This window comes from Lonchura striata, chromosome 1 (genome assembly GCF_046129695.1).
Source record: "Lonchura striata isolate bLonStr1 chromosome 1, bLonStr1.mat, whole genome shotgun sequence".
Taxonomy (NCBI): Eukaryota; Metazoa; Chordata; class Aves; order Passeriformes; family Estrildidae; genus Lonchura; species Lonchura striata.
In genome coordinates this window covers 38026952-38048642 of record NC_134603.1, presented here as the reverse complement: position 1 = coordinate 38048642, position 21691 = coordinate 38026952, and the positions used below count along the sequence as shown (strand labels likewise).

Genomic DNA, 21691 nt, shown 5'->3' with positions numbered 1-21691 from the left:
ATAGGGAAGTTATCTTTAGTCTAAAGCTAAAATACAACATAGAATATGAGAAACTGCAGTTTTCAGAAATATTATGGTCTGGCCAGATCTCCTAAAGTTACTAATAATAAAACTTATCCATTAATGAATATGAATTTTAATAATAAATTTGCTCTAATATTTATAATTTGCTCAATAGTTTTCATACCTTTATTTTCTTAGGTATCTGGAGTGCTAACTGTGTGCTCGAACAAATGATGAAAAAAAATTAAGAATTAACTCACATCTGCTTATAGGTGGGAATTATAATTTGAAATTAAGACATACTGGGATTAATAGTCAGTGAAAGGTGAAACATGCTGGAAAAAAAATGGCATAACTGTCCCTCTGGAGAAAGTCACTTTGTCAAAACAAGGCAGAAAGATGAATACACGCTCTTATTCTGTGATCTCTGTGTCATGTTTGCTCAGTTTACAAGTCAGAGTAAGTTTCATGTTACTCTCAGCACTCCAGGGTCAGTGAAGTCTATTTGTATTCCTTCTGAAGGATGCACCATCACCAACAATCTGTTGACATGAGCGTTACTGAAATTGCTTCATTATATGCAATGATGAAGATGAGAATGATAACTTCCTTTTCCCTATGTGTGACTGCAGTTCCATTAGCAAAAAAACCCTTGTTTTCTCCAGTAAATGAAGGAAAATTAAATGAATATGAAAAAATTAATGCAAATCTCTGTCTCTGTGGATCTGCCTAGCTCTGCTTGCATGAGGGTGTACACATGTGCAATATATATTATGTTCACGTTTGCAGGATTCAGATGCAGATATAAAAGCCAGAAAGTAGCTGAAAAATCTGTCATTATTTGGATATTATTTTTTAAACACTGAATTAATGTTTATGAAAACATGGGAAGAATTTCGTCCCCCTCTTCCTAGTTGCATTTCTAGAACACTCCTGAGTGTAGAAGCAATGACTGGCAGGTTTGCTGAAATTTCAGCAATTCAGAAGGTTTGTTAATTAGCAGCATAGTCAGGAGACTCCTCTTGGGTGTCCCATGCTTATTACACATTACAGGAGGTGCAGGCTGTGTTCTTTCTTGAGAGACTTGGAAGTTTTATTGAGAGCATAGTCCCCTCATGGAAACAGCTTGTCTTTCCATGATGTAGATGGCAGGCTCTCTGTGGTCCAAGCAGGGATAATTGCTCCTGAAGTGTGTAAGGGCAGATTGGCTAAACTAATCCTCCTGGTGAGGTGAGTGCTGCAAAAAGCCTTTGCTGACATACTGATATACACTTCTATTTCTATACACTTCTATTAACTATAAAGACGATGACATACACCCCTTTAACAAAGATACAGGGAACCAATTAATTACTGGACAACTCTGAGTTCACACATAAGTGGTGGATGCATGGCTCACACTGATAAAATTACAGACATATAGATAGTATAATTTGATATTTTAAATGCTGAATTATGTTAAGAGGAATTGCAGAGTCTGTGGTCAGAGATTAATGTAACACTTATTACACCTCTGAGAAGAGCTCTGCAAAGTGATCAAAAGGGACAGTTTCAGTTGTCTTAAGCTATGAATCAGCTTTCCATGTTTCACCACCTCTTGATCCAGTAAAAAGCACAAAACCTCAGTTTAAGACCAAGTATTTTGCTGCAACTTAGGATGCTATAAGTCATATGTGATGTGATATGTGATATGTGATTAGAAACCAAATTGTCCAAAATCAGTGTAAAACATACCAATATTATCAGTTACTGGAATCCTGATAAATGAATCCATTAAAAATGCCATTCTCCAGCATACTGCACTTTCAGCATTTTTCCTGCAGCTGGGTCAGAAACACAGATTTTATAAGTATTGCTGGAGTTAATAAAATAGGTGATGTCAAGTATTTCGGCTTTGTGATGTCACTTTGCCATGAAATAAAACAAGAAGCATGTATGACACACAGGTCACACTATGATTTTGGGCCCAATTACTGCTTTTGGTGACTAGAATGGGCATTGCACTGGTCCAGTGCAGCATCAGACAGTCTTAGACAAGGACTTTTATTATGGGTAAAAATTGGAATTAAGAAAGAATGGATTTGACTGTCCAACAAGGGCTTCAAATGTACAGTTACATTCCCTACTTTGCAGGTTGTATTTCAGCTAATTTTCTCTTGACTTATCCAAGGAGAAGTGCACACAAATAATTTAAAATGCTCCCCCAAACCTCTAATTAATCTGCCCCAAACCAACACAGACAATTTACGTCACTAATATATATTGTGATATAGAATGAATTTCTAGGATTCAGATATATGCAGTGGAGACCAAAATTACAAATCCATACACGCAGGCCACCAAACACCGGGGCCTAGTAAATTCTTAAATGCTGGAAAGTCTTCTACTAGGCATGTAGTGAGAACATCTTCCATCACAACTAGCTAGGGAATGGTGGTGTACACCCACCACTAGAGGGTGACAGAATATTACATTTAGTTAATGGCAGGTGGTGGTATTTTACACATACATTAGTGAACATACTCTAGGGTGGCAAATCAGCTTTTCATAACAGCCCTTTATGCTCTTTGAGTGGCTTATGCTTGTTCTGGAGAACAAGTTGAAACCTTACTGTAAATCTTAACATTCTTCACAGTCTAGGAGAATGATTGGAGCTGTGTCTCCTTCTAACATCATCACCTAATACTAAAAAAACAAAAATTCAGAAGGTGAAGACAAGGTAGGTAGGCCAAGACAATGGAATGGTACAGAGAAAGTGTTGCCCCTTAAGGTACAATACAAATCCCGTTCCCTCCACCCAAAAAATCTGTTCTTTTACTGAAACAAGAGAAAACAGAAGAATATTTTGAAATCCCAACAGAAAGATGACAGTAGAAGAGAAATAGGAAAAAGGAAGGAATAAAATAAATACTACTGTAATTCTGATGATAACAAGTATAATTATATTAACTAAAATTACTGGTGCTGCATGACCCTTGGTCCACAAAATTATTTTATTTGTATAATATTTTCAAGGAAGTGTGTGATTATGCAGATGAGTGCTCTTCTTAACAGAAAGAGTTCAGGGTGGATATTTTTGCACAAAATTCAGAAAGTGCTGAATCAAGTTCTTCCACATGATTTTCACCAAACTCATGACGTTCTTTCCAATTTTAGTGCAAAGAGAGATATCCCATGCACCTCTATTCCCCTACTGTGCACCAAAACTCCCTATGCTTTGTTGCCAAATTAAAGAATTAAACTAGGAATAAGGGGTAAGCATTGCTCACTTATTTGTGCTAGTCTTTTCTGAAGGGACTAGCCCTGGCACCAGTGGTCATTCTTATCACACTCAGGGAGTGTGTTTGTTCCTTAGAGGAAAGTGACACTGGGATTTCCCTCATCCCATTTGACTCACTCCTGTGGTTAAGAAATTATTTTTGGTAAAGTTATCCAGCTTAATTTAGCTGTGTTGTAGGAAAAAAAAAAAAGGCTTAGATGACGCTATATTGACATCTCCATATCTTTGGATAAAATTTTAAAACTTTGAAACATTTGAAAACTCTCACGTATGTATTTGTGTAACCAAAAAGCTCTTGAAACCTACACATGGGTATTGATTCTCTTTCTAAATTGTGTCTGCCTTCTGGTTACTGTTGGAGATTGTAATATCATTTCTGTTGAAACATAAACATCAGTGTGGTTGAAAGCAAATCAAGGACATGTTTTAACAAGGCAGTACTCTAAGGGCCTGATCCTTAGACTATTGAATTTAAAAGAAAATCTATTATTAATTCAAACAGAATTTGGATCACAGCCCAACACTGTTATTGTTACTTAAGTATTAATGTCTGGATGTCCATTTCATTTTTCATGAAAACCAGGTAGGATCTGACTAATAGAGGCTGAGAATCATTCCCAGTTGATGATCACTACTTTTGACCTCTGATCCATAAGAAGCATGCCTAGAATCTACAAGTGCCTGTACTTATTTCCATTGTTAACATGATAATGCAGTTTTTGTTAGAAATGTTGTCAAGTAGGACTGCATAGATATAGTCACACATGATGTATATAGACATCCTCAAGTTACAAAATTTATACATGCTTCATATTCAGAATTCTTATCTGACATAGAATAATACGTGGGAATTAAATAGATTTTTACAATAATTTCACTCTAGTATGCAGTGCTCAACTAATATTGCTTCTTGCAATGTGAAACTAAAAAGTCAGTATTTCCCAAAGAAACCAGAGATGTTCTATTTCTGGTTTCTTTGGGACAAAGAGGAAAAAAGGATTTTTTTCTTGTTCTATTGATTTCAGAAAATTAACGATTAAAGCCTTTCAGCTGGAGCAATATAATTTCAGTTGTTTACAGATGAGATAATATCAAAATGCTTCTTTATTAATAACACCAATTAAGCTCTGCTTTGTAGTAAAATACTCAGTAAATACATTCAGAACATTCAGTAAATGTTCTTGGTACTACTGAATGCTTATGTGTCCCTTAAATATATGCTGAGAGACCTCCTCAAGGGCAAAGTGAGCCTTATGGCCAATATGCAAACAACAAACTGCAAGCAGCTTTACTTATGGGCAAACACAATATATTCCAAATTCAGAATTATTTTTTTTTTTACAAAGCCATAATGGTGTGACATAGCTCTATTTTAAATGAGAAACAGGTGTTTCTCTTTAAATAAGAAATGGAGGTCTGGCATCCTCTCTCTACAGACCAGAACATGCACTGTGTGAGGATTTCAAAGCCTGGAAAATAGCTAAACCTAATTCAGGTTTTACATGAATTATAAACCTCTGTGGTTGCTGCACTGTCCCTTTCCCTGATGGTGCCGTGCTCACAGCTGGTGAATGGTGTCTGTCCTTCAGCCATGCTGAGGAATTCAACAATCTTTGGACTCTGTGACCACAATGAAGGTTATGTTCAGGAAACAGGAGTGATTATGTCAGCTGGTACCAGGATGGTCCAGGCTGTGCAGGCTGTGATCAAACTTAGGCAGGCCTGACTCAGCTTAAAAATGAGTTATCTTCAGTACTGTGACATTAAAGAGGCAGATAGAAGGAAATTGGCTGCATAGTTATGCAGCTCCTACAAAGCTTACCTAAGCTTAAGTTCGCATCTGCTGTCTTTGCTGTCTCTTTGGTGGAAAGAGCATCTTGAATTGTTTATTCCTTCTCTCAGCTTTTCTGTGTTCACATAATCCTGTCTGTTTGTAACATTTTTGACATTTTAGGTGATTTCCAACCCCAAGTTTGTCCTTGAGAAAAGTCTCTTTTTCTAGCCTGCATGGGGTCAGCCATTTTATTAATACCCCTGTGAAGATGTTTATGAGAGAACGACTTCTCTCTAGCACTGCTTTCTCCTCCTGCTTAACTCTCTAACTCCAACAGAGATCCCTTTGATTTAACTCTATCCACTCCAGTAGACAACTCACATGCATATTTGCAGTGCAGCTGCCTTCCTACCTAAGTCATAAGAGAATCTTAGCAAATGACATTTCCTATTTTGTTAATTCCAGTCACCTATTGCAATAACAACATCTGGGACCCCAGAGAGTTCAAAAAGCTTTTTGGCACATTCTTGATGTTTCAGAAACAAAGGAGTAAGCCATGGGTTGTCATCTATAATTAGTCAAGGTGGCTCAGAAGAACACCTTCAAATCTAAATATACATTTTGTCATCATCTACAGGGGATTGCCATAGATTCATTTAGGATATGGAAGCAAAAATGGATGTTTTATGAATGTAACCTGGGTACATGTGATAAAAGATATGCAACTTTAATTTTATACAAGTGTTTTAATTCCCCAAATGGAAGCACTAGACTAATAGTGAAATCTAGTTTTATTAACTCACTTCAAAAACAAACACAGTTCCTCTTCAAATCAAAATCTGGCCTCTGCCAAGATCAAGACATTTCTTCCACTTTTTGGCAGAAATTATGGAAGAGCATCTCTCAGTTTTTGCACTGCTGAATGTAAAGTGTCGCATGATTTAGCCTCAAATCAAATTCATGGCACAAACCTAAATATAGTTTGCTCTTTATTTTCAGCTGCAGTAGATCATTGGTTTTCTTGCTAGACAAAAAAATGTTTGGACTTGTGTTATGATGAGTTGAGGCAATTGTTTTATAAATACACATTTACTTAGCAGATACTCTGATGCATCACATATTTGCAATAGCAAATATTTAATTTAATATTTAATTTATTTTACAATTCTATGAAAATTTCTGACTACATCATAACAATTCCAGAAATAATCGAGGTATCACAGAAGCATGAATTACCTGCTTTGGAAGCTTTTAATTACAGTTTTTCTATTTATCAATTCTAATGGAAAAAGGTAAAACTTGTATGTGTATGTCACCACTCTGGGACTGATTTGGTTTTGCTTTAAGAGAAATATTGCCATATGCCTTGTAGCACTTTAATAGCTACCAAAAAAAAAAAAAAAATCATGCATCAAACATAACTATACTTTTTATTTATTCTTTCTCTTATGCCTTCACTGAGTACAGTTTAGTTGGTTTATGAAATTCCAAAAACATCTGCATGGACTAGGGTGAGATATAATGTAGGAAAAGCTGTTCTCAGAAGCAGGTGCCTTTTTGCCAGCAGCAGAAGGAATGCTGCTCTCCTTGCATGTGACAGCCAACTTGTTAAAGCACTGACCAGGAGATGAGACAGTTCAGCACTAACTCTTGTCAAGAGATATTAAGAATTTTATTCCCAAAAGAAATGTTCTAAACCCCAGCAGCTGCTTATTTCAGGAAGGAGTGAGCCAGGATACAGTGGCCCCCTACATCTGAAGCTTGGCCACTGTGAAGCTATGCAGTTACAGAAAACAAATTGTGGAGAGAGCACACCTGCATACACACATTTATTTAGGAGTTGGGAAATAAATGATCAGGGAGACCTAATATATTTTATTACTTTTTCATATGTTTGTGCTCTCACATATGAAATTGGAAACTAAGACAAATTTTATCATTTTAGTTTTGGGTTATATTTGGGTTTTGATTTTGTTTTGGTTTTGTTTGCTTGTTTTGTTGATTTTTGTATTTTTTTTTTTTCTAATCATGGTCTCCATATTGCTTTTTACAAGTAGGTAAAATGTTTTCATTTATCTCCACTGCATTTTTAAGAGACTTGAATTCCTTAGGCTGATCATTTTTATTACAAAATGGGCAATGTAACAGATACTTTGGGTCCCTGGAACTCTCTGGTTACAAATTGCTGGGCTAATGGTATTAAGGCAATGTCAGTCTTACAGATATGACCTTTAGTTTTCTTATGAACCACAATTGCAAGATGATGGACTAGGAAATGCTAAGTCTGCCATATGTTTCAAGAAGCAATTTTACATGTCCAAAGGGTTTGCACTGTCCACAAAACTGAAAAATGTCAAATGCGTTCATTTCAAAGTCAAGCGAGGACACCACTTTGACTTAGATACAGCATCAGAGTTTTGAAATATGCCTGAACATTTTGAATTTGAATAATATCCACTTGCTGAGAGGTTTTAGCTTCAGTCATAGACACTAATATGAAGTGTTTATGTTCTAATAGACACTTCATGAAACTTGAAATTGTGTCACTACACAGAAAGAATTAAAGATCCATCTAGTCAAAAGGAATAAAGGGATAAGAAATGTTTTTTGTACTACTGAAACAGATACAGTTGTACTGTTATAATTAACACAGATATATGTATCACTTATGTGCACATAAATATGTTATGCATGTTGAATATATAACATGTATATATTGTTTTATAAATATTCATAGTGGAACCTATGTAATATATGGAAGTACTTAACATTTACTCATATACATCTGTATTAAATATATATATATTTGAAAGATGCAGCAAAAACTCTAATGTCAGCCAGAAAAAAAGGCTGGTTAAGCTAGAAAAAGTGCTTGTTTTATGAAAAAAAGTAAAATTGCAATTCACAGCATTTTATGTAATGCTGTACAAATTACCAGATACCAGAGACTGCATTTCTGGACCTGAATAGTACTAAAAGTTGCAACTAAGGGCAAATATAAAGACACTTTTTTACAATGCAAAGGCTTAGTCAGTACTATAAGCAATGTGGCAATCTGCATAGCAGAAGATATAATGCTTTGTTATGTGTTTTTACTTTGTCTATCAATTCCTACACACATGAACAAACTCAACAATACACCCATTTATTTCAACCAGTATAAAAAAGGGGAAAATACAGGAAATATAAATGAATGGGAATTAATGCATAATGGGAGGGGCGAAAAAAAGTAAAGGGGCGAGGAGCTGAGTGTCATGGAGAAGGCCACTCTCTCCACCTGATGCTCCACTTCCACCCCAGATCTTGGTATGAACACCAGTGGGTCTGAATTTCATTATTCTGCTGTCAGGCAGAGGCTAGGAAGTGTCCTGGAAGTTGGAGTTCTACCCTCTTTCACTATAATCTTTGACTATTCTGGAATCTCAAATGGCCAAGATTGGTGCCATGAATTCAGTTCCAAGTCTGGACCACTGAGGTAGAACATGACATATGTCCAGTCCTTGCTTTTCGTAAAAGAGAAGACTTGCAAATAAATGCAGAAAAAAATGCACAGCCTCTCATGTGCTCACTAGTTTAAAAACTAGTAATACTTAATGAAAAAAGAAGCAGAATCAGATAAAATAGATAGGAAATAGGAAAAGCAGCTGCTCTGGGACGTGTAAGGCACTCTGTCCCCCCCTGGAGAGAGGGGACCTGAGCAGAACCCTTGTGCCTGCTTCTTCCTGCAGACACAGACCTCTAGGAGGGGATACGAAAGAAAGTTTGATAATTGGATAACATTTGGGTAGCCAAAGCATACCCTGATGGGATGTGAAGTATAATTGAGCTCTCACAGCTGCCACCCCAAAGTCACTGGATCTCTGCTATGAACATGAAAGGCTTAATATTGTTCGAATACTTTGAAAAAAGATGTTCCAAGGAGAATACACAAAATTACTGAGAACCTCATTTCACAATTGTGTTGAAAATATGGACAATATAAACTTCTGCTTCTAAATATTAGTGAGAATTTCTTTACAACAAAGCACTGTTTGGGAGAGCAGTGCAGAAAATTCTATAAAACAGTAAGGTTAAACAACATCCAGTAAATATAACTCAGGAGGATCCAGGGTGGACACCTGATTATAAGTGTGAGGTACCATAGAGTGAGGTACAAAGTATAAAATATATTTGTGAGCAAATCATTAATATGGTAATAAAGAATTTTTGGAAAAATGTGTTACTTTTGGCATGCCTATACTTTTGAAAATGAGGTCTTGTAATCTTAATAATACCACCTAAAAATAGTTTTTATGGATGGTAATGTAACAACATGGACATAAAAGACCACATTGACTCCAAGTAATCTTAATTATGTATTATATATATTTTTTTCATGCTTACAGGCTTGTCTAAAAACCTACAACTCTTCTGGTGCCATATAAATATTTAATAATGATAATGTAGAATATACTGATAGTATATTACAAATTGTTATTTTACATGCTTATTCCAAAATGGACTTGCTTTAGTTATATGCCAGCTCTGTTAGATTCATTGAGTGTGTTCATGGGAATAAGCAATCAGTACTCAGCTTCATTAGGTTTATATTTTTATACTTTCCACACTAGAGGAAAACATTACATTATGGGTAGAATTTAAATAATTGCTTAAAAGTTAAGAATATGCTTCAGTGCTTTTCTGAGTAACAACAAATTTGAATGTTTGCACTAATGGATTCATGCACTGAACTGATCAAGAGTCTTCCAAATTTTTTCTAGAAAACAAATTTCAGAAAATGCCGTAATATACTCTTTTATTGTTTTAAAAAACAATTTTTTTATTGTACATTTCAAAATTAAGCCACACAGAGTGTTACATAAATAGTCCATGATGTGCTGAATAATGATAGCCAAGTTATCTTCTCAAGAGAAAAGCTGGGTTAAAACTTGGAATATTTTGAGCTTTCTAGACCTATCTTTTGCCAATAAGACAGCTGTTTCAAAAAGATCTGCTTGTGTTTACATGGTACTCTTTCTGAAGGCAATGATTATTTCTGGAACCAAATAGTCCTAATACAGAAAATAAAGGTATACTGTAAATTACTTTAACTAAATGCAGGAGTATTTATAACAGCAGCTACAAAATGGAAATTTATAGGACACAACCCCCAAAAATTAATTAGGTAGCAGCCATATTTCAGACTTTTAAATTCAGAACAAACACTGATCAAATACAGAGATCATGCAGAAGCATGCATTAAAAGTCCTTGCATGGCTAATCATATAGCAAACCCCCTGAAAAATTAATATAGTATGCAGAGTAGTATTGTGTGCAGGACCCCAAAAATATTTTGAAACTAACCAAGTTCTTCTCATGTCCTATATGCCAGTCCTTCATACTGTGCTCTTTACCTCCAAAAATGATTTATTTAAGTAAGAACAAAATAGATCTAAATTTATTTTGATAGACCCCAAACAAGTAGTTCTAACTGGTATGATTCTGAAGTTGCTCAATGGGTTTTTCACATTGACACAGTACAGTAATTTCACATTCTCCTGCATATTTAAAAGTCTATTACAAATTCTAAAGAGTCTACTGCAAAATTATTGGCACTGAGAATGTTTGAATAAATCTATTTAGAAAATTGCTACTGGCTGTATATTTTTTGTGTTTCAGTAAAGAATGTTCCACCATTGCCTTAGTGGTGAGCTACACTGTGCTTACAATGGCTTGCTGGACATAAAATGGAAATTCACCTTTCATATGAAAATCTGCAATATCATCTGAGCTTGACTATTTCTGTTTTGTGATTGCAAGGTAAAAAGCAGTACTAATAAAACCCCACATGTGTGATATATATATATATTTTTTCCCTTATTGGTAGCACAGTGGTTGCCTGGCATGTTTGTTACCTCTTTCCCCTGCTGAACTGGCATGTTACTCCCAAACTGAAGTGCTTTCTTGGTGACCAGGAGGGAAAGGATGCCTTTATGTGGACAGATGACTGCGTTTATTGAGCATTGACAACTTAAACACAAGTTTAAGGTGATAATAAACAAGGCTATCTGTACTAAATACTGTAGTGCTCAGCTGAAAATGGTTGCAATATGTCACTATATATATGTGTGTATGTATATACATCATGTGTTACCTTGGATACAAGGCTTGCTCTGTAGGCAGCTAACTGCTTCAGATACTCCTTCTTGGCAGCTTCGGTTTTCTTTTTGTATACCTAAAAACAAAGAGTGGCACATTGGTAAATTAATCTGGTTCTGTTTTTATATATCACTGGTGTGTGTCTATGTCTTTCTAAGTAAACAGCCTTTCCTCCTCCTATTGCTTAAAGAGTGAAATAATAAACATCAACTATTTTAAAGAAAATATTATTCCAACTGTGAAACACCATTTAACTAACCAGCAGTACTGCAAAAACAATATCCGTCATAGCATCTCAGGTTTAATTGCTCAAAGTGAAGTGTGAGGTGTACTTTCAAATGGGACCTTTGGGGATAGGGGAAGGTGGGTGTGACCCTCTCCACTGGCTTCCACCTGTGAGACCAATTAAAACCCTCTGGGGAAGATGAGAATTTGCAGAAAGACATTTGAGCTAAATGGAGGACAAGATGACAGCACCACAGATTAGCTAAGAGAATTCCTCTCTTCCCTGGGTGAACTGTTGGGGGCAGTAAAAGAAGCTCATGGAGCTGCTAAGGATAATAAATGTTAGTCATTATTCCAGTCTTGATCCCATATCGGTCTAATTAACTTCTCAGAAGCATGGATCTATTTCTGTACATTTCTCTCAACTCACCAAATTATTTTAAATGTGCCATGTGCACAATCTCATAATAGATTAAAGACCTTGGAGAATCATTTCGATTTTGCCCAAATTTGAAGACCAAAGACTATCTGCAGGGTTAAGCAGGACCTCATAGCACTACAATAACATGATGTTACAAAAGAATGTGTAGATATTTAGGGTTGAAAGCCCTTAGGAGGAGAACCAGGTTCTGACCCATGGAGCCTAGCTAATGACTTGCTGTTAGCCATGTCAGTGATAGATTTAGGAACAGCTCAACATTTCTGTTTGCAAATATTGTCATCAGTTTCTCATTACTTCATGGTTTTTTTTTTTTCCTGATGGGGTAGATTTAGGAGTCATGCATGCATCTGGGCTTCATGTAACTAAGAAGGACTGACTCCTCATCTTTCTTGTTGAAGGGAGAAATTTAGAAAACATGTAAAGGTTTAAAAGTGAGAGAGAAAAATAAAGGGAAAGAAAATTTAGTTTTTTATTGATTTTATATTTAATGATTTTTAAGTCACATGCCAAAAAGTCAATCCACATGTGGACAGACACTTGGGGTTCATAATATGGCACAAAATGAAACTGCAGCTTTGTGTATCTGTTGGCCACTTCTCCAGCCAAATGCACAACCTGGGCACATGTGGAAAGCCTCCATGAGGAGTTTCCTCATGTGCCCACCTTCCACCTCCCTCACTGCCTGGTTAACTGTGCTATTGATTCAAAGCTAAAAGAGAGGCAAAGCTATTTAGGAGGACAATTTTGGGGTGTTCTCCTGAATTCCACAGCTGAAAGCACACATGAACATCTCCTCCCTAAAAAGATAAACTTTATTGAACTTTAAAGTGTTCTCTTTTGATCTTCCAATGCTTCAGTAAAACCAGCAGTACTGTAATGGAGAGAACCTGGAAGCACAGAGTGTACACACAGAGGACAATACAGTTGCAGACAACAAAGGGAGAGTGGTAATGTCAGGATGGAAGGATCCAGTACAAAACCATTTTTATAAAGAATGTACTCGTGAAACAATTTTTTGTTTCACTAAAGCTTTACTTTCAGACACAGAACAAAATTCAGATACAGGCTGGCAAAACTCAGAGCCTGCCTAAAAGGATTAAAGATTTTGCTTCCCAGGGAAGCAAAAGATCATAATGGAAACAGAGAAGTCTTAGGCTTCTAAAATTGTAAATATAAAGACAGAGAGGGAAAAAGATTGGTTTTAGCTGTGCAACTGTATCTTTGCACCCTTGTAATTTCTCCAGATTAAGATAAATATGTAGTGTTTGTTGATCTCCTATTGTTCTGCAAAAAAAAAAAAAAAAGTAGCAATTTGCTTCTTAAGTTATAATAATTTGTGATTATTAGGGGAATTACTATTTGTTTTGAAAACAAATAAGAAATTAGTCAGCAGTCTGTTCCTAGCTGCTAAAATTAATTCAGCTTGACCTAGAGAACAAAGACTAAGTTATACTACTTTGTATTTGCAATGCCTCTGCATCACCCTGATAGCCAACTTAAAAAACAGAGCTGTACAACAAATTTTACACAGAACAATGTTCTTCAAAAGACCATGTATCTACTGCTTCCACATTGGGTTTTATTTTGCATTACACAAATATGAAAAAATAGACACTCCTGCTGTGCTCCTACAGTCACAGCATAATTGAAAGAGTCCTCTGGGACCTGACTTTTCCCGCAAATAGTCATATTGCACAAGGTTAACTCAATAATATGAAGCTAACAACAATTCTGCAAATCTCCATCTAAAACATCACTACTTCATAGAAACATCATCAGACCGCTGTTATTTAATTATGTCTTACCTATGCATCTACCATGTTCAGTGTACACACTGCCTTACCCTCTTCTCTTGAATCTTTTGGTGAGTGAATAATAATCACATGAGCACCACATCTTCCCTGGCACAATAAAATTTAACAGGAAGTCATTATAGTACAAAATTCCTTACTGGGTGAAAAAGTTTTAGATTACCCCAGCCTGCTTTGATTTTTGCATTGGCAAGAATCGCCCCTGCAGGCTGTCTAGTCTGGAAGGTCATCGCTCACCCACTTTGTCACTGGAAAAGCAGGAGGACAAGAGGTTGAGCTGTCACTATGTCCTTCTGAAGGTGCCCACTGCTTAGCTTAGCATGAAAGTAGGCTGATGATCTTCATCCTGCTTTTGGAAATTGATTGCTCATGGCCTAGACTAAAAATAAGGGTAAATTCTGCCTGTCTGGGGAGTAAACACTTGGTAACATAAATAGCAACAAGGTCTGGTCTGGCCATCAGTATTTTTCTCTGAAGGCAAATGAACGTGGCCATGGCAGTGGTGTCAATTCACTGGCTCTGTGCTGGACTGGCCTTTCACTGGGAGCTTACGAAGGGAAGGCAAGCGGGGAGTGTCTTCAGCATTTGCAGCAGTACCTCAAGCAGGTATGAACAAGTCAGCTGCTTCCCTCAAACTCTTTTAAATTTTTTTTTCTGCAGCTGTAAGAATTTTTTAGCCCTCAGGCTTAAATAGTTTTGTGTTGTTGTAAGTATAAGACTTGTATCCTTTCAGCGCTTTTTGGGAGGAAAAAGGCTTGTGTCATCATTCAAGTGTGCTCTAGAAAACAGCTGAAGGTCTTTTGAGCTTCATGCTTAAGACAGTGACAAATTATCAAACATATCATATGCAATAATACAATTAACATTTTTCCTGTATCATAAAGTAGGGTTCTGTTCCCTTATCTATACTGTACAGTGGGAATATTTAATTTTATTTATAGCATCTTAGAAATCTCCTATAAGGTCATTTTCTTGACCTCTGTCAAGGAAGTAACAATTGTTAAATAAGTAACTTGACAGGAACATATAGTTATGGAATTAAGTAATTTCCATTTTGCTTTAATTCAATTAACATGATAATTGAACGTCAACTGATTGTCACTCAGGCAGCAAAGGCCCATTCTGATTCAGCAACATATTTGTGTCCTTACGCAGGATTTTATTTTCTATATTGTTCCAGCAGTGGAAAAAAAAAAGAATGTTGGCAGAAAAAGACATAATTTTGTATATGTAGGGTGGGTCACTTTAATTTATTCTTTTTCTCTTCAGCATATTATAGAAACCCCAAAACACCAAGACTGCATATACTTATTTATAAATGGGACTTGCTGGCAATATTTTCCTTATATATTCTATATTCTATATTCTATATTCTATATTCTATATTCTATATTCTATATTCTATATTATCATATATAATTTGAATTAGGCCACCAGGGAAAATGAATGCTCTGGGCTCTCATAGGTTGTTACCAGTCCCCAGGTTATTGCACCAGCAACCTTTAGCTCAGGTTTCCAGGGCTAACCATGCATGTGGGCCACCAGAGGTACTGCAGCCTACAGCAAGGACAATGACTGAACTCCTCTTATTAACAGTGATACACACCCCTAAACTGAATGCACAAAAATTCCACTTGGAGATACAGGGGTGGCAAGTTATAGGACAACCACTCACAGATACTAGATTCACAAAATTAAAACCACAGTAGAACTTAAGCACTTTTGCTTTATTCTTCCGGATTCTGGTCATGTTTTATTTTATAATCTTTAACTGCTGTTTAGTTCTTGTCTTTTCGGATCATAAATCCTTTGAGAGAGGTTTTATGTCTCCTGTGCTTTTCTATGTGTTCTATAATATGAAGTTCATTACTGATATATGTATATATATAGTTGAAATATACCTGTAATGTCTTAAGCCAGGAGTTTGTTCTGGCTAGCCTTTTTTTTCACAATGAACTTCCTCCCAACTTGCTTGTGGAGGAACACAGTAAACAGCAGGATTACTACCCTGTCACTTGTGGCTTGCACCCTTATTGCCGGAGGGGAACAGATCTCCTTTTCCTTAGTCATCACAAGAGCTGAAACAGGCACTCAAATGTCTGCAACCATATCCTCAGTTTTGACTATCCGATGATAATGGAAAATTATTGCTTGTGACTTCAGTTCCCTTTGATACTAGAGATGATACTAGACTTGGAGACAGTGAACTAAACTGACTCATAATTTTAGGAGAAAAAGAGACTTTCAGAATTTGTGTTTTATGAAAGTCTGCAAAAGCTCTGTGTCTCCTAGATGACAAAGCAAATTACAAAGAACCATGCTACTTCCCTGGCTTTGCCTAAATAGATGGTACGAGGATGACGAAGAAAAGGAAATTTTCTGTTCATCTTGTGGATATATCCTTAGAGCTGAGACTTGCAAAAAAGTTATATTTGTCTTTCTAAAATCATGTAAAGGTGCCCACATTTGTTTTGGTGGAAGTGTTCTAGGAACCCCACAAAACAGTATATGCAAAAATAGTAAATCAAAAAGCAATATTACTGATGCTGTGTTCTTGGTCTCTACAGTGTTATATCCCATGGGAGTGTCTTTTTCATGGACTACAGTTACAGGAATGTCATCTGATAAAATACAGTAGGCTCCAATCCAGAATTAAATTCCACATTCAGATTGTCATTCCTGTCCCTAAATACGTTGGCTCATAGAGAAAACTTGTATTTTTTTCCAAGTGGGAGACATATCTCTAGTTTTAATCTCCTGGTTTTGCAGCAAAGGCACCTAGAGCTGTGCACGCTCATCTAAAATATGGAGAAAGATATTCCCACAGCAATCAGAAAAAAAATCCTCAGAATTGCTTAATGGACATTGAAATATATTACCATTTGATTTTCAATCTAAGGATGTACAGTAACAAAGAGGCCCAGGGCTAGCTATATGGCTCAGTAGTCTGACTGTAGAGCACAGAAAAGACGCTGATGACGTATTAGAGGCTTAGGGGAGAAAATTCCGTCTTTCTGGCATGTGGGGGAAAGATCACAGGCCAAATTCAGCTCTAGCACAAACAATGAAGACTCCTGGAGAACACTGGAAATTGCAGCTATTTGTGCCAGGCCTAAATTTGACCTTATAGTTTTGATGCTTTCAGCTTACAGGACCAGGACTGCACACTTTATCAGAAGCACGCTGGATGAAAGTTGAGTACAAAACAAGTGACATTAAACACGTGATAAACATTTATAAACACATTCATCTGGTGATTATTTCCACCTGGTGGTATTCTTTTTTAAAAAAAATAGGATGTGAGCCTGGATGGAGGTATAATAATTGGGCCTAAATCCATACTTGTATGCAAATGATATAAAAGTCATGCTCCTATTGAAGCCAAAAAAGAAAAGCTAAAAGCTGTGAAGAAGAATAAGTTGAGAATTAAGGGTACATGTTGATACATACATAAACAGTATTTGAAACCCAGTGTCCTTTTGGCCTAGTTGCTTCCAAGTACAATAAGAAAGTGGAGTTAAAGTCAACATTTCATAACTCAGAGCCTTGTGCAATATTTCTCTAGGAGCCAAGTTTGTTGCGTGCTGCAAATGGATGTTAGAGATCCACCCAGGGCAGGGGGTATCTGATGCTCCCTGTGACGTTACAGAGGGCCTGATACTTCTCCCCTCTGAAGTCAATGGAAGTTAAGGGGCTCAAGGTGTGGCCATGTAGAAGCCAGGGCTATAGAAAAACCTGAAGATATAAATTTACTTATATGTAAATAGACATGAGTTGTATCTGTGCATAGAATGTGACTATTATTGGCCCATTTGTATTCCAGCTCATTAAGCCCAGACGCTTTCATTGGAAGGGAGAAGGAGAATACACCAAGATGAGGATCAGTTGTTTTGAAATCTTGACACCCCAGTCTAGAACCTTCAAAGGGTAGAGATGCAATTTCAATATAGGAATTTGTAAAGAAAAACAGTGCATCTCCAAAACATTCCTAAGATGCAACACTGGTGAAAGCACATGGGTGCAAGTAGCTGGGAGGAGAGATGTAAGGTTGCTGTCTGTTGTGCCTATTCTAGAATCCATTTTGCTTATAATTCACTTTGGCAGTGTATACACACAGATGTGCCTTCTCTTCCTATTCTCATTTACAAAAATAAAACAAAGCTAAACCTTGTGTGGCTGTGTATCTACTAAATTGGATGTACATTCTCATCCTCTTACAATTGTGTTAGCTATTCCTTAGAGATTGCTTCATTAGCATGGAACAAGTAAGGGTTTTTAAAGGGAGAATAAGAGATAGATAAACAAATATCTGTGTGAGTACATCAGCATGTATAAGGGAAGAAATTGAAAATTTGTTTTAAAAATGTTACTAGCTACTTTGACCTCATGGTCTGCACATCTTCTGATGCTATTTTAGCAGCCAGTCCCCTGCACTGTCTGACATCCTGACACCAGGTACTCCACCTACACAGCAATGCAATGGGGACACAATGGCTCTTCCAGCCATGGGGTGGATGATCTCATCTGTCATGTCAAGGGATGAGATGCCATCACACCCTGGGAGGGAGGATGTAGGTTGCATGTTCCCAAAGGACAGGCAGAGTCAAGACTTCTTGAAACACTGATCTTGGATCCACTTTGATCTGATTTGTGGTGATCTGATTTTGTCACACCATGACAGAAGCTGTGGAAATATGAGGTGTTTGCCAGCATGACTTGTAAATCCCCTCCTGATCTACCTGGTCATCTCAACAGTGAATAATGTGCTGCTATGTCTAAAACATCCCTGTGGTCAAAAGAGAAACTTATAAAACATGCTTTGTTATTTTTCATGCCAAAATCAGTCTGAGTTCTTTTAAAGACAAAATAAAAGCCCCTGAAAGCTTGGGGGTTATAGTAAAAATGGTAAGAACATCAAAAATATCGACACTAATGCACAGGGACTTAGTTTTACATAAGTATTGGTAACGTACAATCCAAATTCCATCATATATTAAAGAATAAACTGCAGCTTTTATCTAGTGGGTCTTTGAGCACCAATGAGGAGTAAATTATTTGATTTTGTGAGCTTGGAGGATTTGTCAGCTGCCTCATATGTATAATTCTGGCTCTTCATATTCCTGCTGCTTCTAATTTAGCAGGACAGGCTCATAATTGAAGCAAATTAACTATTTACACTTGCCACTTCTACCAGGGGAAGAGGACACAGCAGCAGGAAAGAATGAGTGGGAAATTAAATTCTTCTCACTTGTGTCAGATCTGCCCTTATATAAACACATTAACAGTAATTTCATGAGGCGTCAACCATAGGAATAAATACTGAGGGATAAAATAATGAGGTGTTGCTATTGAGCTGAACTGTTGCAGCTAATATTACTGTCTATGAATTATGCAGCCTGAAAGAAAGCATCTGTCACAGCACTCAGTCACTTCACCTGCTCCTTCTGATTGCTACGTTTTGGGTGCCCGAGGTGAATCCCTCCTTCTCCCAGCTGTAGGACCAGTGCAACATTGAAGCAAACACACAGGAACACATACACACACACAAATATGCACACTGAGCTGTTCATAGGAGGCCAAATTAATTCGTACTAGAATTCCAGTTAAGTCACTGAAGTAACACCAGAGATTAATTTTGTTGAATGTTGAATAGACATTCAATTCCATTTATAGAATAACAGAACATTTATTAAGGTCTTTGGCTGAAGTTTTAAAGTTATACTAATGTAAACAAGAACATTTTGTTTGTAATTTGCCACATCTATTACAGCTTTACTAGGACACCAATTAGAAACTTAAGGTTCATTTAGTACATGCACATCTGGTACTGATTTAAAATTACTTTCCTTTTTCATCTAAGGACAGAAAATGACCTAAATAGCCTTTTTACCCAGTTTAAACCAGTGTTCTGTCTGAAAGCCAGTGACTCAGCCATTTAGCATGCTGATCCTTCTTTCCTAAGGGCTGTTTATCAAAGATGCAAAGATGTACATAGATAAGCTATAGAAATGGGATGCACAGAAATATAGTACTAAAGAGAAAACAGTGTTTGTGATCATAAGAGAGGCACTGGAAGTCACTGAAAAGAAAATATCCTAGTGCTATGGCTACAGCACTGAGGAGAATGTACCTCAACATACTACTGCTACAGATACCTAATGCCTGCTGTTCACAGATTTATTAATCTGAACAATTTTAGAAAGCATTTGCAGTGAAAAATGAAGGAAAATGCACAGTGCCTGCTTCTGATCATGTATAATTATTGTACTCTATCCAGAATTTAAGAAGTCCATGACAAAGTCAACCACGACCACTAAACTCCCTTTAACTTATAGACTCTGTGTAGATAGATTTGGACAAACAGAATGCAGGCACACACTAGCATTGTTTGCAAATGGCCTTTTTTATGCATAGAAATTAATAGGAATATATGATTCAAAAATTCAAATATCTTCATATGATAAAATGAGAGAAGTACACTGGTATCTATCTGCTTTAGTCTAATAAATTGCATTATTCTCATGGTAAGAGTATCAGAGTGCAATCCATTTTAAGCATAACCCTCTCCTACCTTCAGTAAGGCACCCACTATCAGCTAGTTTGTAACAGCATTTCCTTTTTTGTCATTCAAATCTTATTTTCTCAAATAACACACACAAAGCACAAAGCTTTTCAATATGCCAGGTTATCAAAATTCTGTTTCAAAGTCTTGGGCATACATATATTACCCTTAGGTCATTATTGTACTGAGTTTCTATACTTTTATTTATTCTGTGGTCAATCTTCAGGAATAAACAAGAAGAATTCTATGCATTTCAGAAAAAAAATGGCTCAGATCACAGGAACAAAGAAGATTTCATTTTAGCATGAAAACATGAGACTATTCTTCTTTCTCAATAGCTGCATTATGTTCTACTTTCTGATTCATTTATATTTACTATTTAAATAGGAAAAGAAGTTCCAATTCAGGATACATAATTTGGAAATATATTTCTGTTTAAATTCCAGAATAAGCATTAGCTTCCAAAACATAAGCCAGAAGCTTTATGATAACTGAATCCTTTTCAGCAAGTATAATTAATCAATAAAGTTGTCCTCTAATGATGTTATTGTTTCTTTATTTAACTATTTTTGAATTTCTGAGGCTTTTTCAATTCCAAATACCAAATGCTACATTAATCATTTGTATTTTTAGAGTCCAATTTTCCTACCAGAGACATAGATTTCATAGCAGTTACTAATGCTCTTGATCTGAAAAATTAGGCCTTTAAAATACAGACTATCTAGTTAGTTACGATGTCTTCTAATCATTACTTTGTACTATTAGATCCCTAATGGAAAAAAAATTGTTTAAATTTATTGTTGAAAATAGGTTTGACAACTTTATTTTTTAAAATGAGGAGTATATTTTATTATTTTTACACAGTGCTAGATTAGAAAGGGCTTGGGCATGTAATTAAAAAAAATGTGCTTAATAAATAGTAACGAATAGGCAAAATGAGTCAAAAAGCAATGAAGATATGCTAACCCAAACTCTTTAAAGAACTGGCTTAAAAAACATAGTTGCAGCCATTTTTACATGCATGTGTCATGTGGATTCCATAATGTATCATTAATCTGTGTTTCAACTCAATAACAACAGAGACGACGAAAATAAATTTTGTTCTGTTCTTACAGCATAGGACTTATTCAAATTTTGCTCTCAACCATGAATAGGAAATTGAAGGTGAGTTGGAAATTTAGGGTTTCATGCACTTTTCTTACACATTTTTATGGATGAGATTTAATATTTTGGAGGTAGTACTCACATGACAAGCTTGAAGGAAATGTGCATTTTACAGTCTTTTACATTGGTCTTTGCTGGGCATATTAAAAAAAGAAAGACACAACAACACAAGAAAATAATGCTAATGGCCAGTCAAAGCGACTTTTCTCATGCTGGTGTTCAGAAAGTTACCTTTCCTCCAGCTAAACCTTCCATATGCTGGTGGAATTAATTGGTGGATACTAGACAACAA

The 21691-nt window shown here is 36.3% G+C and overlaps 1 protein-coding gene across 4 annotated transcripts in view; it reads right to left on the bottom strand.

The window, feature by feature from the left end:
- Nucleotides 1-21691, bottom strand: part of TOX (thymocyte selection associated high mobility group box) — a 217976-nt gene that overhangs the window by 14314 nt on the left and 181971 nt on the right. For all 4 annotated transcript variants that reach the window (XM_021555662.2, XM_077783505.1, XM_077783500.1 and 1 more), the window contains one exon: nt 11191-11271. In XM_021555662.2, the coding sequence (XP_021411337.1) occupies nt 11191-11271 (81 nt within the window). The remainder of the gene's footprint in view (nt 1-11190; nt 11272-21691) is intronic.